Here is an 18,668-nt window from a genome sequence, read left to right as displayed (position 1 = left end):
CAAGCAGCAGAGATTAACTTGGCGTCATTTTCATCACAGACATTGAGGGCCTGGTGCTGTGCTGTTGTTCCATGTTCTATGGCCAGCAAAGTGGGCGGCGCGGTGGGGCAGCGGTCGAGTTCCCGCCTTACAGCGCCAGAGACCTGGGTTCGATCCTGACTACGGTTGCTGTCTGTATGGAGATTGTGTGTTCTCCCTGTGACCTAGTGGTTTTACCCCAGGTGCTTCAGATTCCTCCCACGCTCCAAAGACGTACAGGTTTGTACGTTACTTAGCTTCGGTAAAATTGTAAATTGCCCCAAGTGTGTAGGATAGTGTTAGTGTACGGGGATTGCTGGTCGGCACGGACTCCGTGTGCTGAAAGGCCTGTTTCCACGCTGTATCTCTCAAGTCTAAAAGTCTAAAGACTGGTTGCGTGATTGCCCCCGTCCACGGACAGCCTGCATGACAGAAGTTGAACTTCACTCTGCCTCGCTTCCACGAGTGACCCTCGATGTCGGGCGTGATCCTCACCTCCCCGTTCTCCAGAGGCAGAATCCGCGAATACTCCGTAGTACAGATAACATCGTCATCCCTCGTAATCCGTTCATGTGCTCTCGTCCCAAACAGCTCTTCGCAGTCTCGTTTGGAATCTGGGGAGAACAGAGGCCAAAGACATCTTTTTAAACCTGAGACTTGTTACCCATACCTTAGCATAAAGTCACAGAGCTATACAGCACAGAAACTGACCCATCAGCCTAACTGCTCCATGCTCACCAAGTTGGCACACTGAGCTAGTCCAATTTGCCTGCATTTGGTCCATATCCCTCTAAATCCTTCCTATCCTTTTATTGTAGTTTAGTTTAGTTTAGTGTCACGTGTACTGAGGTACAGTGAAAAACTTTATTGGTGCGTGCTATCCAGTCAGCGAAAAGACTATACATGATTACAATCAAGCTGTCCATAGTGTACAAATGCAGAATAAAAGGAGTAATGTTTTTTGCAAGATAAAGTCCAGGAAATATTCTGCTCCTATATTTTATTGTCTTTGAGATGCGAGGCATTTAAGAGGCATTTTGATAGGCACATGGGCATGCAGGTTATGGAGTGACATGGATCACGTGCAGGCAGAGATTAGTTTATCGTGGTATCAGTTCAACACAGACGCTGTGGGCTGAAGGGCCTGTTCCTGTGCCGTACTGTCTATGTTATGTAAATCATCAGGAAATTGAAGAAAGATCATCGACCTGAATTATAATGGGATGGAAAAATACTACACTTGTCAGAATGCAAAGGATACTGGATATACTCAGCAGGTCGGCAGCATTGTTTTCTCGAAGGAACTGCACCTCGTATTTCTTTTGGTCAGCTTACAACCCAGTGGTATGAACATTGACTTCTCTAACTTCAAATAGCCCTTGCTTTCCCTCTCTCTCCATCCACTCCCCCTTCCCAGTTCTCCCACCAGTCTTAGTCTCCGACTACATTCTATCTCTGTCCCGCCCACTCCCCTGACATCTGTCTGAAGAAGGGTCTCGACCCGAAACGTCACCCATTCCTTGTCTCCAGATATGATGCAGAGTTACTCCAGCATTTTGTGTCTATCTTCGATTTAAACCAGCACCTGCAGTTCTTTCCTACACCAGTGGCATGAATATTGATTTATCGACTTTCAAGTAACCTTTGCATATGCCCTCCCTCTGCACCCCTCCCCCACCTTAGCCCTCTTGCGTGCTTCACTGTTGGTATCCCTTCATTATCACTTCTTCCACAGCCAACAATGGACCATTATGGGCCCTACTTTTCCTGTCATTGGTCCTGGCTCTGATTTGTTCTGTAACTTTTCATATCTCTAATTTCCCTGCCCCCGACTCACAGTCTGAAGAAGGGTCTCGACCCAAAACGTCACCCATTCCTTCTCTCCAGAGATGCTGCCTGACCCGCTGAGTTACTCCAGCGTTTGTGTTTATCTTCAGCACTATTTTCTCCACAGTCGTTCCTTTTTGTATAATTTATGTACAATTTATGTTTCTGTGTGAGTCTATATACCGGAGACTAGTTTAACTAGGCATCACGTAGAAAACAAAGGAAAATAAAAGCTGTGAGACTCACGAGCAAAGTACTGCCAAGGCTTGTACGATCTTCCAAAGTCAACTGAGCGCTCAAGGGCCCAGAGGTCTGGCCGAGGAGAGTTAGCAAACTTGATAAGTAAATAAGCCACATGGAAGAGCTGTTAAAAAGACACAGGCGTTCATTAATAATACAATGGAACTTACAACCGGGAAGATGTACACCGTTAAATAGATTATTTTTAATTCATTTTCAGGATTTAAATATCAAGGCCAGGATTTATTGCTCTTCCATAGAGAAGGTAGAGAGCCACCTTCATGAACCACCACAGTCTAATTCAAGTTGAAGTTAAGTGTCATACGCACAAGTGTAGTGAACTACAAGTACAATGATTTTAAAAAACGACGCAGAGTGCTGGAGTAACTTAGTGAATAAAGGGCCTGTCCCACTTTCACAACCTAATTCACAACCTTTTTTACTTGTGAACATTTCTCATCATGCTAGAAAAAAACGCCCCAACCTACTTGATGCCACGAGTACCTACGACTAGCATCACGGCCTGCTACGACCTACCTAGGACCTCCTACGACCTCGTGATGGTCATGCTGCTTATGTGAGTCAAGGGCAAACTCGGCAGAGGTCGTGAATTAGGTTGTGAAACTGGGACAGGCCCTGAGGGTAGCATCTCTGCAGAGCACGGATTGTCCATGTTCCCCAGAGATGCTGCCAGACCTGCTGAGTTACTCCAGCACTTTGTGCCCTTTTTGGTGCACCTGCAGTTCCTTGTTTCTACAGATACAATAAAAAAAATAGCCGACAGCGCCCAATAAAAAAATTATACAGAGATTATACCTAAATTACACACAACCAAAATTGTGCAAAAAAAAGACATAAGAGCAAAACACAATTAAAAAATGAAGTGTTCACTTGAAGCTGTACAATAAATGTATTATGTCACATGCCGCGGTTTATACTTTTGTATACTGCTTCTAATAAAATTAAAAAAAATTTTTTTTTTTTTAAATGAAGTGTTTAGTACATGCCTGGAACATGCTGCCAGGGTGGAGGCAGATACAATGGTGGTGTTTAAGAGGTTTTTAGATAGGCACATGGATATGCAGGGTCGAAGGGCCTGTTCCTGTGCTGTACTGTCATATGTTAGTGATCTCTTTACCTCTTTATGCTCTTTCCCACCTACTTTTGTTCAGCGTGAAAGTCAATCCCCCATTATCTCCAGGCCCTGGATGAAGTTTGTTTAGAGTTTTCACTTTGATTTAACTGCAGTTTATGTAGACATAACTTCATTTTGTTGCCCTATCCGGGACACATGACAACTCTCTTGACTCTTGACATAATACCCGGGACGAACATTGTGGGCCATGGGGTCTGTTCCTGTGCTGCACTGCTCTGTGTTAACACCCTGGATACTGACGGTAAGTAGTTGGTGCGAACAAAGCCACTGGATGCCAAGGGAAATGATTACACTTTCTCTTTCGGGAGACTATAGCTGCCTGGCCTAGAGGAATCAGAACAATGGTTCTCTCATCAGGCTGATGAACAAAAAAATAATATATCGAGCCCAAAGTGATAACAGTGCTCTTAACCCCCCTTAAATTGATGGAGTGTTTATTTGAAGGGGAAATTAATAATAAATTAGCCGAATAAAGAAAATGACAGGTCTCTACAAGAGAAATTGCAGTCTTAATTGCTCTTTAATTAGTGACTGTTGATACAGAAATATTGCAGAAGAAAAGATTCCTAGACCTGTTCAGAGATCAACATTTATTGATGTTAATCAGAGGTTCCGTAGCTGAAGGCTGTTATTCAGTTTCACAGTTATGTATAAATAGAGTCTAATGAGATAAATACTAGGTAATCACAGCTCAAGGGAACTCAGGTATACAAATTATTGCACTGGGAGATAAAAGGCTGTTCGTAGAGGTGAGGTGAGGGGGTGTACAGACTTTGCAACAGAGAACGTGGTTGTTTGCTTGGATTGTTTTCTCTGGAATGTCAAAGCCTGAGGGGAGACCTGACAGAAATCGGAGCGTAACGGTTGCGCGACGGTAGAGTTGCTGCCTTAAAGTGCCAGAGGCCCGGGTTCGATTCTGACCACGGGTGCTGTCTATACGGTGTTTGTACGTTCTCCCCGCGACAGCATGGGTTTTCTCTGGGCATTCTGGTTTTCTCCCACATTCCGAAGATGTACAGGTTTGTGAGTTGATTGGCTTCAGTAAGAATTGTAAATTGTCTCTAGTGTATAGGATAGTGCTAGTGTATCTCTAAACCAAACTAGACTAAAAAAACGTGGATCGCTAGTTGGTGCGGACTTGGTGGGCCGAAGGGCCTGTTTCCGTGCTGTATCTCTAAACTAAAGTAAAATATATAAAATTATGTGAGGCATAGCTAGGATAGACAGTTAGAACCTTTTTCCTCCCACAGTGGAAACGTCAAAGACTAGACAGTATAGCTTTAAGTTGTGAGCGGTGAAGTTTAAAGAGATGTGCAGGGCAAGCTTTTTTTAAAAACAGAGAGTGGTGGGGGCCTGAAAGTCACTGCGGGCTTGGTGGTGAAGAAGCTGAGGTTTGTCTCCTTGGGTTAGTGGAGGTTGGGAGGAGGTTTGTGGAGTGGTGGACATAGAGTCATGCAGCATGGATGGCCCAACTAGCCCACGCCAACCAATACATGTCCCATCTACACTAGTCCCACCTGCCCGAGCTTGTCCCATATCCCTCTAAACCTATCCTATCCACGTACCTGTCCAAAGGTTTCTTACATGTTCGGACTGTAAACGCCTATCTCACCAGGGACTAACTCTACTGAACATTTTTCCTTCCATTATTTATTATGTAAAGGTATATGTGTGTTATGATTGTGTTTATAGTTTGTTTGGTTGTTTGTCTTTTTGCACAAATGTCCGCGAGCATTGCCACTTTCATTTCACTGCACATCTCATATGTGTATGTGACAAATAAACATGATGACTTGACTTGACTTGATAATACATGCCTCAATGAGCTCCTACGACAGCTCGTTCCACACACTCACCATCTTTTGTGTAAAGAAGTTTCCCCTCAGGTCACTAATTTAACAATCACTAATTAAATCTTTCCCCCCTCAACTTAAATCTACGTCCTCTCAATTGCCTTACTCTGGGAAAAGGACTGTGCATTTACCCGATCTATTTTATTTATTTTTTTCTCTATACCTCTCACCCATGATCAGGAATGGTTTAGAGACGGTTGAGAGAAGGACGCTGTTCCCATTGATGGATGATTCAAAGGTCGAGAGACACAAATGTATAATTATGGATAAATGATATGGGGGAATCTGGTACATCAAGGTCCTTGACCTATGGACCAAAGTAGATGGATAAAATATGTAGGAAGGAACTGTTGAACTGAAGATAGACACAAAATGCTGGAGTAACTCAATGGGTCAAGCATCATCTCTGGATGTAAGGAATAGGTGATGTTTCGGGTTGAGACCCTTCTTCTGACTGAGAGTCAGGGGGGAAAACAGGTATGAAAAGGTACAAAGAACAAATGAATGAAACATATGAAAAGAACAAATCAAAGCCAGCACCGATGATCAAGGAAAGGTGGAGCTCACAATGGTCCATTGTTGGCAGTGGAAAAGGTGATAACAATGGGTACGACCAGGGAAGGTAAGCAGGACAACAGTGACAGTAGTACGATGACTAGGGTGGGGGAGGGACGGAGAGAGAGGGGATGCAAGGGTTACTTGAAGTTAGATAAATCATTATCATAACACTGGGTTGTAAGCTGCCCAAACTAAATACGAGGGTAGACAAAAATGCTGGAGAAACTCAGCGGGTGAGGCAGCATCTATGGAGCGAAGGAATAGGTGACGTTTCGGGTCGAGACTCATCTTCAGACTGATGTGGGGGTGGGGGGGCGGGAAGAAAAAAGGAAGAGGTGCAGACAGTAGGCTGTGGGAGAGCTGGGAAGTGGAGGAGAACGAGGAAGAAAGCAAGGACTACCTGAAACTGGAGAAGTCAATGTTCCTACCTCTGAGGTGTAAACTACCCAAGCCAAATATGAGGTACTCCAATTTTCGGTGGGACTCACTCTGGCCATGGAGGAGGCGCAGGGCAGAAAGGTCGGTTTTGGAATGGGAAGAGGAGTTGAAGTGCTGAGCCACCGGGAGATCAGGTTGGTATATGCGAACTGTGCGGAGATATTGGGCGAAGCGATCGCCAAGCCTACGCTTGGTCTCACTGATGTAGATCAGTTGATACCGTGAGGTTGGAGGAGGTGCAGGTGAACCTCTGCCTCACCTGGAAAGACTACTTGGGTCCTTGGATGGAGTCAAGGGGGAAGCTAATTGCGAGGTTTTGTTCCTCCAGTTTGCATGTGGCCTCACTTTGACAGTGGAGGAGGCCCAGGACAGAAAGGTCAGTGTGGGAATGGGAAGGGGTGTTAACATGTTTGGCAACCTAAAGATCGCATAGGCCTAGTCGGACGGAGTGGAGGTGTTCGGCACATCACGTAGGCCTAGGCTCAGTCCGGCTTTTGTCCAGAGATGCTGCCTGACCCGTTGAGTTACACCAGCACTTTGTGTCTATTTTTACATATCTGCTGTGCTGCTGCAAGTAAGAATTTCAGTGTTCCGTTTTGGGATATGATCATAAAACACTCTTGACTTGGTATTCAAAGCATCTCAGTGCAGAAGATCAGTTTATTTTATTTTTCAAGAAAAATCATCATGGGCTCGATTAAAATATTGGACAGACATTGTATTGGTGCCTATTTTGGTAATGTTTGAATATAACAGTCTTGCTCTAGTCTTAACTGTTTGGAATTACTCAAAAGGAGTGTCAAACAGTTACGGGATTCAGTCTATAGTTACTTTGAAAATCACAACTGTTGCCACACAGCTTTAACAAAACATCTGCAGAGGTAGATTTATTGGGAGGTGAGATAGGCTGGGATGATCTGTAGTTATTGTTGTTTAAATAATAATCTCTGTGGCAACTCTACTTTGGCAGTGATGTCACTCCATGAATGATCTCAGCCTTACTTGCAAGGAGGTATCTATCAACACTGGACAGGTTGAGTCAAAGCAACTGGAATCTGGGTAGATCTACGTGCCAAAAACAAACTGCTGGAGGAACTCAATGGGTCACAGAGTCATAAAGAGCAGAAACAGGCCCTTCGGCCCAACTCATCCATGCCGACCAACATGCCCCACCTAAGCTGAAGAATCTGACCTGAAACGTTGCATGTCCATTTCCAGCCATAGATGCTGCCTAACCCGGTGAAGTCCTCCAGCACTTTGCTTTTATTGCTCAAGGTTCCAGCATCTGCTGTCTCTTGTGTCGCCAAACTGACTGTTGTTTTAAATTTTGGAGAGATTTAGATTTAGAGAGACACAGCATGGAAGCAGATCCTTCAGCCCACCGTGTCTCCGCTAATCATCGACCAATGATTCACACTTGTTCTATGTTATCCCATTTTCCCGTCCACTCCCTACACACTCGGGGCAATTTTAAAGAGGGTCAATTAACTTACAAACCCGCACGTCTTTGGTATGTGGGATGAAACTGGAGCACCTGGAGGAAACCCATCCGGTCGCAGGGAGAACTACACACAGACAGCTCCCAAGGTCAGGATCAAACCCAGGTCTCCAGCGCTGTGAGGCAGCAGGAATATGGACCCCCTCTTGGATTTGTTTTCTAAAAACTAATAGGACAATCATCTCAAGAGTACACAAAGAGCTGAAGTAACTCAGTACATCAGGCAGCATCTCTGCAGGGCATGGATAGGTGACGTTTCGGGTCAAGAACCTTCATCATCTTGTAGAAACAAAGAACTGCAGGCACTGGTTTATACCAAAGATAGACACAAAGTGCTGGGTATCTCAGTGGGTCAGGCAGCATCTCTGGAGAAAAAGGACAGGTGATGTTTCGGGTCCGGACCCTTCATAAGACTGAAAGTAGAGGGTGGGGTGGGGGGGGGGGGGAAGAGCTGGAGGTGAGAAAAGACTTGACTATAGTCAAGCAGTTGAAGCTTGCTTGCAAACGATGTGCCTGACCTTTCAAATATGTTGGTCTACTTGTTCCATAACAGTAAGATATTTTGTTTAAGACAAGTTGCTGGATTTATTGTGTCTACAGTCTATTCATACAAAGGCTGGACATTTATCTCTTCCTGAAGTTAAATGGCTGTAGACACAGAAGATTAAGCACCGTGGCCTGACTTTGTTCTGCGGGTCTTGTGTCTGAGGCTACAACACCACACTGAGCCAGTGTAAACACCTGAATTAAACCTCCACTTGTGTTCGGTCACAAGTAAGCTCAGAGACATCGAGGGCTCAACGTTATATTGTTTGTTCATCCCACAGAACCTGTATAGCTGTCAGCATAAACTCTGGGAGATCACATTCAAGAGTCAAGAGTGTTTTATTATCCATTGTCCCAAACAGAACAATGAATTCTTTACATGCAGCAGCACGACAGAATATACTGACGATAGACACAAAATGCTGGAGTAACTCAGCGGGACAGGCAGTATCTTTGGATAGAAGAAATGGGTGATGTTTCGGTTGGAAACCGTTCTTATTCTCCTTCTTCTTGCGTATGGCGGTCCCGTTGTCTTTGTGTTTTTATGTTGTTTCTTTTGTTTGGTTAGTTTAGTTTTTTTGGTTTTAGCTTGTGTTTTGGGGGGGGGGGGGGGGGGTATGAAACGGGGTTTGCAGTCTCTCCCTGCGGGGGAATACGACCTTTTTGTCGTATTCCCCTTCTCTGCCTCCGTCTGCGCTGAGGCCTAATGGAGCTGACGACCTCGAGGCTCCAGAGGCAGAGCACCGTCAGGACTCGCTCTGAGCTCGCTCCCGTGAGGGTGGTCCGGCACAGGGCTGGAAGAGGTTGGGACGCTCCCGTGAGGGCGGCCAGCCCGAGGGGGGAACGAGGCTCCCGTCGGAGCGGCCGAGCTCGGGAAGGTGCGGCGCTGGCAGCCCGAGGGAGGTTCGGCGCCCAAGTCGTGGCGGCCTGCTCCGGGGGGGAGAAGCGACGCCCAAGTCGGGGCGGCCCGGTCCGGGGGAGGTTCGGCGCCCAAGTCGGGGCGGCCCAGCCCGAGGCTGAAGACGGCACAGTACTCACGTGAGGGTGGCTGGGACGGTGTTCTGGCGGCGGTGGACTGAGTCCGGGGTTCGGCCGCAGGCCAGCAGCTGCTTCTGCAGGACTGGTGGGCGGCAGCTTCAACCACCCCAGGCCGCGGTGTTTTAACCGCGGGACTGTTCTTAACATCGCCCAGGGGGTATCGCCCCAGCGCAGAGGGAGAAGAGGAGGGAAGAGACTGCGACCTAAGACTTTTGCCTCCATCACAATGAGGAGATGCTGGGTGGACTCACTGTGGTGGATGTTAATGTGTGTTTATTGTTGTTTTATTGTATGGTATTATATGTATGACTGCTGCAATTTTGTTCAGACTTCGGTCTGAATGACAATAAAAGGCTATCTATCTATTTATCTATGGCGTGCACAGCCTAAAGTTGTAGGACAACTTGTTCTATTTGATCTTACTTGATTGTGAAGACTAGGGATGAAGCTGCTCCTGGACATTACAGTTTTCAGGCTCCTGTACCTTCTTTTTCCCGATGGCATGATTGAACTGAGTGTGTGGCCAGGGTGGTGTGGGTCTTTACCCAATGTTCAATGGGGCCGGCCCTGATTAGGACTGTAGGTAGGAGCACAGCTGGTGCATGATTGCCAAACCCAGTTGACATATTGAACATAGAACAGTGCAGCACAAGAACAGGCCCTTCGGCCCACAAAGTCTGTGCCAAACATGATGCCAAGTTAAACTAATCTCCTCTGACTGCATGTGATTCGTATCCCTCCATTCCCTGCATATCCTTGTGCCTATCTAAACGCCTCTTAAATGCCACTATCGTATCTGCCTCCACCCCCACCCCTGGCAGCGCATTCCAGGCACCCACCACTCTCTGTGTAAAATTAAATTCCCCTGCATATCTCCATTAAATTTTACCCCTCTCACTTTAAAGCTAAAACCTCTAGTTTTTGACCCTTACACCCCAGGGAAAACAGGTTCTGACTGCCCAACCTACCTATGCCTCGCATCATTTTGTGGCATTAAATACCACTATTTCTAATACATAATGCTGTGTAAGACACTTTTGGATAGACACATGGAAATGCAGGGAAAGGAGGGATATGGGTTATGTACTGGCAGATAAGAGTTGGGGTTGGCATTATGTTCGGCATGGACATTGTGGGCTGAAGGGCCTGTTCTAGTAGTCTACTGTTCTATTTTAGAAACAAGGAACTGCAGATGCTGGTTTACACAAAAGACACAAAGTGCTGGAGTAATTCAGCAGGTCGGGCAACACCTATGAAGAAAGGTCCTGAACCGAAAACGTCACCTCCCCAGAGATGCTGCCTGACACAGAGTTACTTCAGCACTTTGTGTTGCAAGATTCTTCAGTTCCTTGTGTCGACAATTTCCTTCCTTGACTGATTCACTGTGTGTGCTCTGAAGCAGTCTAGAGACAAAAGGACTTCTCTCAGTATGCAGTGTGGCTTCACCAACACCATGTACATTTACAAAGCACAAAGTACTGGAGGAACTCGGAGGGTCAGACAGCATCTGTGGAGGGAATGGACAGGTGACGTTTCAGGTCATGATCCTTCTTCAGATTCAAAACGTCTAAAGAACCCCGACCCGAATCATCACCTACCCATGTTCTCCAGAGATGCATGTCTGTACTGTTCTATGTTCAAATTATACACTTTTGATGTGATTTTAATTTTGATATTTAAGTTGTGATGGCAAAACTACAGATGGAGCAATGTTGAGTGTGTCATGTGAGTCCTGGGCTTCAAGTGCATCTTGGCATGGGAACACATCACGTTGGGTTTAGTTTCAAGCTGGAATGCTGCCCGGCCAGCACACGTCAGCGCTGCAGTCTCCCCTGGGATGTCTCCCCCTGCAGCTGCCGCAACCTGCTGTGCAGATGTGCATGCCCGCAGCTCCCTGATGTGCGCAAGTCAAGCAAAGTGGGAAAAGGTCCGTTTTCCTTTCAATACCTTGCCACCTTTCCATCTTCTCCCCCTGCTGGGAACACAGAGGGGGAAAGAGTGCAGGAACAGGCCCTTCAGCCCACAATGTCCGTGCTGAACATGGTATCAAGTTAAACTAATCTTCTCTGCCTGTACATGATCCATATCCCTCCATTCATATTCTAAGAGTCAGTGTGGAAGTTGGCCCTTCAGCCCAACTTGCCCACGCCAACCAACATGCCCCTTCTATACTAGTCCCATCTACCTGTGTTTGGCCCATATTCCCCTACAGCTATCCTATCCATGTACCTGTCCAAATGACTCTTAAATGTTGTGATAATGCCTGCCTCAACTACCTCCTCCGGCAGCTCATTCCATACACCCACCACCCTTTGTGTAAAAAAGTTATCCCTCACGATCTCAGGGAGAACATACTAACTTCGTACCGACAGCACCCATAGTCGGGATCAAACCTGGTCCCTGGCGCTGTAAGGCAGCAGCTCTATTGCTGCGCCACTGTGCCGGCCCGATGGCCTTTGACAGCTTATTCCATACACCCACACCCCTCTGTGTGAAAAGATGACCTCTTAGTTTCGTATTAAATATCTTCCCTCTTGCCTTAAACCAATGTCTGGTTCCTGAACCTCTACCCTGGGGAAAAGACTCTACATTCACCCCGTCTGTTCCGGGGATAGGTGCCTGGGGAGGCTCTGTCTGGGTACGTGGCTGCCGGTCTCGGAATCAACCTCGTGACTCATGCCAGAGCGACTGCCTTGCGTGGAAGTAACTGCCACAGCCCTGGCCAGCTGTTTCCACATCTGCTTCCAATCAGTTCCCTAACCAACCCCAACAGTAGTTGGAAGGTTTACACTCAAACACCAAGCACGTGGGGGGACTGAGGGAAAATCAGTAACGAGGGGGGGACAGAGAGGAAACATGGTAAACAGGCATGGCGGAAAGCCACTTGGCTCTTTAGGTTTGTTCCATCAGCAAGTAGAGTCATAGAATCATGCAGCAGAGAAGCAGGCCCTTCGGCCCAACTCATCCAAGATGCCTCATCTACACTAGTCCCAACTGCCTGCATTTGGCCCCGAGCCCTCTAAACCTTTCCTATCCATGTAAAAATTTAAAAAAAAAAGAGAGAGGGGTGAAAAAGGTAATTAAGGAAGAATGGAAAAGTTTGTTTAAGTTTAAAGACATCATTCGAGATATGTTCGTATATTTCAAAGTGTAGTATTTCATCCAATCTTTAGTCCGGGTGCTAGTCAGGTTCCTGTGCTGAACTATTCTGACCCTTTAAGTACTCAATAAAAGGAGACCATGTTCCAACGAATAATTCCTGTTTGTCCAACAGGGCAAGTCTAATTCTTTCCACGTTTAAGGTCTCCGTCATTTCTATAATCCACATTCTGATTGTGGGGGCCGTAGGGCCTTTCCAAAATTTTAGGATTAATTTTTTTCCTGTTATTAAACTGTAATCGATAAAGTTTCTTTGTGTTTATTCTAAGTGTTTGATTTAATTCTAATATTCCGAGTATTATTAATTTTGAGTTTGGTTCCAGTTGTGTTTTGGTTACTTTGGATATTATACTAAAAATATTTACCCAAAAATTTTTAATTTTTGTACAGCTTGTAAACATGTGCGATAACGTAGCTTCTGAATGTTGACATTTATCACATATAGGTGAGATATGTTGAAAAATTTTATGTAATTTTGTTTTGGCGTAATGTAACCTATGTATTACTTTAAATTGTATTAGAGAGTGTCTGGCGTTTAGTGAACACTGATGTATGTATTGTAAACTTTCTTCCCAAGTGTCTTTCGTTATTACCTGATTTAATTCTTTTTCCCATGCTTGTCTGTGTAGGTCCGTCATAGGGATGTCACTGTCTAATAAGATATTATATATAAAAGATATTAATTTTTCTGTATTAGGATGCTTATTCCAACATTCGTCAAGAATCTCTGGGTTTCTATTTCGAAAGTTTTTAGAATTTGATTTAACATAATTTCTAAGTTGAAGATATCTGAAATAATCATTCCCTCGAAGTCCATAAACCTGTTGCAACTCCTGAAATGTCAAAAAAGAGCCTTCCTTGTAAAGGTGTCCCATATTTTTAATTCCATTATTCTTCCATTGTGTAAAACCCCCGTCTAAACATGAAGGCTTAAACAATGAATTATTCACGATTGGAAGAGAAAGAGATAAGTTATCTAATTTTAATGTATTTTTTAATTGTTTCCAAATTTTTATAGCACTAAATATTATAGGGTTTTCCCTGTAAATTTTCTTGTTTAATTTGGACGTAGCAAATAATATCGAACCAATGTCATAAGGCATACAATCTTCCTTTTCCATTTTTAACCAGTCTGGTTGCTGGTCTATTTCTCCCAACCAGAAGTTCATATTTTTAATATTAACTGCCCAGAAATAAAACAAAAAGTTAGGTAAAACCAAGCCTCCATTATTTTTTGATTTACACAAGTGTCTTTTGCTTATCCTATGATTCTTATAATCCCAGATAAAATCATTAACAATAGAGTCCAATTTTTTAAAGAAGTTTTTTGCCAGGTATATCGGAATCGTCTGAAAAAGGTATAATATTTGTGGTAAAAAAATCATTTTTATGGCATTAATTTTGCCAACCATTGAGATAGGTAATGTTTTCCAGTATTGGATATTCTTATGTAATTTATTCAATAATGGAGGGAAATTTGCTTTAAATAATGATGTATATATCTTAGTTACGTAGATACCTAGATATTTAAATTTTTCATTTACTACTTTAAATGGGAATAGTTGTATTATCTGTTTGTTATGTTCCCTTATTGGCATAATTTCACTTTTATTCCAATTTATTTTGTATCCTGACAGTGCACCAAATTGGTTTATTAGTTTTAATAGGTTTGGGATACTAATTTCTGGTTTAGTGATGTAAATTAATACATTTTAAATGTTATTATACCTGCCTCAACTACCTCCTCTGGCAGCTCGTTCCATATACCCACCACCCTCTGAATGAAAATGTTGCCCCTCAGGTTCCTATTAAAATTTTTCCCCTCTCACCTTAAACCTGTGCCCTCGTTCTTGATTCCACCATCCTAGTGAATGGGCCGAAGGGCCTATTTCCATGCTGTAAGCGCAAACTGAACTAAATTATAATTTCCTCAAGGTTACAAAGTTCAAAACAAATGCAAATCACGGGACGTTTTGTAACTGCATGCTTTTAGGATTATCGGTAATACCATCAGCAGCGTTCTACCGTGATAACTGCTGGGAGGGAGATTTGGCTGGATTACATTTGCGCATGAGACAGAAATAAGTGAGGTTTGATCATTTCCAGTTGAGAAATAATACGTTGGGCAAGGACTCATGTGGCAGCGTGTCCCTTACCCCATGGGTTTAACAGACGGACTATCCTGTCCTCAGTCCACATTTCCTTATGTTTGTTGCAATTATGTCTTCAAAATGATGGAAGGGCCAATGTGTTTAAACTTTCTGCTGATTTGTTCATGGTGTTAGGATGAGTTGCCTGTGCGTGGGGTTAAATCTCACGCACTCTGGGTGCTGTTCCAAACATAATAGCGCACTGCTCCACTTCCAACACTGTCCTACAAACTAATCCCTCCGTCTATATTTCTGCACAGTTTTAACCCAATTCCTAATCTAATCCTACCGCCCCATTCTCTGCACTGTCCTGAAATAATCCCCAAACTTCCCACAACCTCATTTTCTGCACCACCCTTCCCCAATCCCCAAACTATTCTCGCAGCCCCACTTTCTACAGTCCTGCACCAACCCCCAAACTAATCCCACTTCCCAACTTTCTACCCAAACTTGCATCAAACCCAAAACTAATCCCAATGCCCCACTTTCTACACTGTCTTCTGCACCAATCCCCAAACTATTCATACTGCCCTTCTTTCTACTCAACCATGCCTCAATCTCAACACTAATCCCACTGCCCCACTGCCCACAGGTCTCCAATATGCACGCTGTTTCAATCTGGTTCAAAAATATCCAATTTACTACAATTCAATGAATTTCCCACAACAATAAACTTCAAATCAAGGTAAGTCAAGTCAAGTTGAATTTATTGTCAATAAAATCTATCAAATGCTAGTGTTTACCAAAGATAGACACAAAGTGCTGGAGTAACTCAACAAGGTCAGGCAGCATCTCTAGAGAAAAGGGATGGGTGAGGTTTCGGGTCGGGACACTTCTTCAGAACCTGAACAAGTGTCCCGACACAAAACTATCCTTTTTTCTCCAGAGTCTGAAGAAGGGTCCCAACCCGAAACGTCACTCATCTCCAGAGATGCTGCCTGTCCCACTGAGTTATAAACCAACACTTTGTATCTATCTTTGGTATAAACAGTGCCGGATTTACGTATAAGCTAAACAAGCTATAGCTTAGGGCCCCCACATTCCAGGGGCCCCCCAAAAAAATTGATGGGCCTCGAGGTCTAGGGGGGCCTCCGGCCAAGGCAGAACACCTACCGTTCAACTCTGGGCGGCCCCCCTCTCTATCTCTCTCTCTCTCCATCTCCCCCCGCTATCCGTGTCCGGGCCGCCGGGCTCCGCTCGCTCCTCATCCGCCGGCACGGCAGCCCGCCTTGCACATGCGCACAACCACGGCCAGCACATCATCGGCCGCCCTGCGCATGCGCACTGCAATGGCAACTGGTCGGCGCTGGGCACTTTCTCCCTCGCTTTGAATTGTGGGAGATTTGGCCGCCATGGCTGTCCGGTCGTTGGGGGCCTCACAAGTGGAACATCTTAGGGCCTCTCTTCATCTAAATCCGGCACTGGGTATAAACCAGCAACTGCAATGATTTTTTTGTTTCTGAACGTTGGCGTTAGCTTGTCGGTGCGAAGGGAATTAAAACAAGACTGGGCAGTGAATGCAGTCGGAAAGATTGGCAGCAAAACTGTAATTTTCTCCAGTTACTCAAGTTCATACAGGTGGACGCAGATGCCTGAGTCTCAGTCATGTAGTTCCATCCCATATCTGATAATGTCTGGGCCATCTGCCAGGGCTCAGTGTGGATTTAACTGTATGTTGTCGCCAGGACAGTAGGAAGGAGCAGCAACACACTTCAGTTATCAGAAGCACAGCTTAGAGTCCTGCCCAGGAGAGGGTAAAGAAAGGGTTGTATCTGTGTTCTGCCCAGGGATGTCCCAAACACTAATGGAAGCGATATAAAGTAGAATTAACGATGATAAACTAATTAACATCAGGAAAATTCTACATATGGCCTCCCTCAGTACTGCCCCTTCCACATCCTAATCCTCATCCAAACCCTTCCTATCTATAAGAGAAAGACTCTTCTTCTTTCTTCTCCCCGCCCCCCCACCCCCGATCAGTCTGAAGAGGGGTTTCGGCCCGAAACGTTGCCTATTTCCTTCGCTCCATAGATGCTGCTGCACGCGCTGAGTTTCCCCAGCTTTTTTTGTGTACCTTCCTATCTACATATCTGTTCAAATGTCGTTTAAAAATTGTTATTGTACTCATCTACAGCTTCCTCAGGCAGCTCATTGTAGATATGGACTACCCTCTGAGTGACAACGTTGTGATTCAGGACTTGATCAGCTTGACAGGGGGGCACAGATGCACAGCTGGTAGAGTTGCTGCCTCACAGTGCCAGTGATCCGAGTTCGATCCTGATCCTGTCTGTGTGGAGTTTGCACATTCTCCCCGTGACCGCGTGGGTTTCCTCCAGGTGCTCTGGTTTCCTCCCACATCCTGAAGATGTGGGGGGTTTGTAGATTAATTGGCCCTCTATAAATTGCTCTAAATCACACTAAAAGACTCTCTTAAATCTCTTTCCTTAAGCCCACGCCCTCGTTTTGGTATCCTCTACCCTGGGGAAAAGTATTCCCTTTAATCATGCCCCTCATGATCTTGAGCACCACAATAAGGTCACCCCACAGCCAAAGAAAAAAATCCCAACCTCTCTCTACATGTCCACAAGCCTTAAACTCCTTGGTAACATCGTTGTAGAGGTTGTAGGGTGAATCCTTCCCTTCTCCAGATCTCAGGTACCAAAGGCCATATTTGTATTGCCCCCCTCTCTCTCCCCCTGTCCTACCATATGCGCATCCTTGCATACCCGTCATTAGCGCATCTAACGATGGGCTATTATGGACTTCACCCTTCCCGAGGTCATCTGTTGCCAGCCCTGTTTTGTTCTGGCCTTCCCTATCTTTCAGTCTAAAGAAGGGTTCCGACCCAAAATGTCACCTAATCCTTTTCGTCAGAGACGCTGCCTGACCCATTGAGTTACTCCAGCATTTTCAACTCCAGCAAGGGGCGGCACGGTGGCGCAGCAGTAGAATTGCTGCCTTACAGTGCCAGAGATCTGGGTTCAATCCTGACTATGGGCACTGTCTGTACAGAGTTTATAATTTCTGGAGTTTGCATATTCTCCTCGTGACCGCATGGGTTTTCTCCGGGTGCTCCGGTTTCCTCCCACATTCCAAAGACGTACAGGTTTATAGGTTAATTGGCTTCGGTAAAAATTGTAAATTATCCTTAGTGCGTGGGATAGTACTAGTGTACGGGGTATTCACTGGTCAGTGCAGACTCGGTGGAACAAAGGTCCTGTTTCTGCGCTGTATCTCTGAACTAAACTAAGCATTTTGTGTCTATCTTCTGTACATTCCCAGCACTTCCTGGTTTAGTAACTCATTCCCAGAGGATAAAAGAACTAAACTTCATTCCAGACTGAGCAATTTTCCAATGGGCCAGATGGCTGTCAGTGGAATCATTTGACGTCATTGGACAGGGCTCAACAACCATTGCAAATCCTACTTCACCCAGAGCACATGGCCAAAGGTTCTGCTCACAGGTACAGTCATGCATCTCCGCATTACTTGCCTGAAAAAGCAATCAATGGCGTGTGTCTCTTTGATGGAGGCCGGATGAAGCTGCCAGCTGCTGAACTGACCGACCAGGGATAAATTGTTCCCTCTCTCTCTCACGCACATTTTGCCAAACAAGAAATATGCACGCTGCGTATATCTGCCAGAAAAGTTACACATCCAAAGAACTGTTCTGTGACTGTATTTTTTAAATCCAGACAAATTTCATGATGATTATTTAAATCATGAACCCTTGCCTAGTTATTGGATTGTGCTCTACCAGTTTTCACTCCATCCATACAACATTGACCACAATAAATCATCCACAGAAGTTTTCCACAGTCAGGGAAAGTCCTTCCTTGAAAGAAAAAGCACACAAAGTGCTGAAGTAAGTCAGCAAATGTATCAGGCAAGTTAGGGTCAAGGAAGGACATTGCTTTCTAGGCAAGATTCTACAGTTCCTTGTGTCTACAAGGAGTAACTCAGCTAGTCAGGCAGTATCCCTGGAGAACATGGATAGGTGACATTTTTTCAGTCTGAAGAAAGGTCCTGACCTGAAACATCACTTATCCATGTTCTCCAGAAATGCTGCCAGCACCTTGTGTTCTAGGCAATATTCTGCAGTTCCATGTGTCTACAATGTTCCTTCCTTGACTCTAACCTGCCCAATTCACTTTGTGTGAGCCGCAGCAGTCTAGAGACAAAAGGTG

The 18,668-nt window shown here is 45.0% G+C and overlaps 1 protein-coding gene across 1 annotated transcript in view; it reads right to left on the bottom strand.

The window, feature by feature from the left end:
- Window positions 1–18,668, bottom strand: part of LOC129696407 (laminin subunit alpha-3-like) — a 197,421-nt gene that overhangs the window by 163,307 nt on the left and 15,446 nt on the right. The window contains exons 3-4 of the mRNA XM_055634270.1: window positions 2,092–2,209; window positions 514–632 (exon numbers count right to left, since the gene is read on the bottom strand). Coding sequence (XP_055490245.1) covers window positions 514–632; window positions 2,092–2,209 — 237 coding nt within the window. The remainder of the gene's footprint in view (window positions 1–513; window positions 633–2,091; window positions 2,210–18,668) is intronic.

The sequence above is a fragment of the Leucoraja erinacea genome, chromosome 4, assembly GCF_028641065.1.
Source record: "Leucoraja erinacea ecotype New England chromosome 4, Leri_hhj_1, whole genome shotgun sequence".
Classification (NCBI taxonomy): Eukaryota; Metazoa; Chordata; class Chondrichthyes; order Rajiformes; family Rajidae; genus Leucoraja; species Leucoraja erinaceus.
Note: the sequence above shows the minus strand (reverse complement) of the source record. Positions and strands in the feature narration are given on the sequence as shown.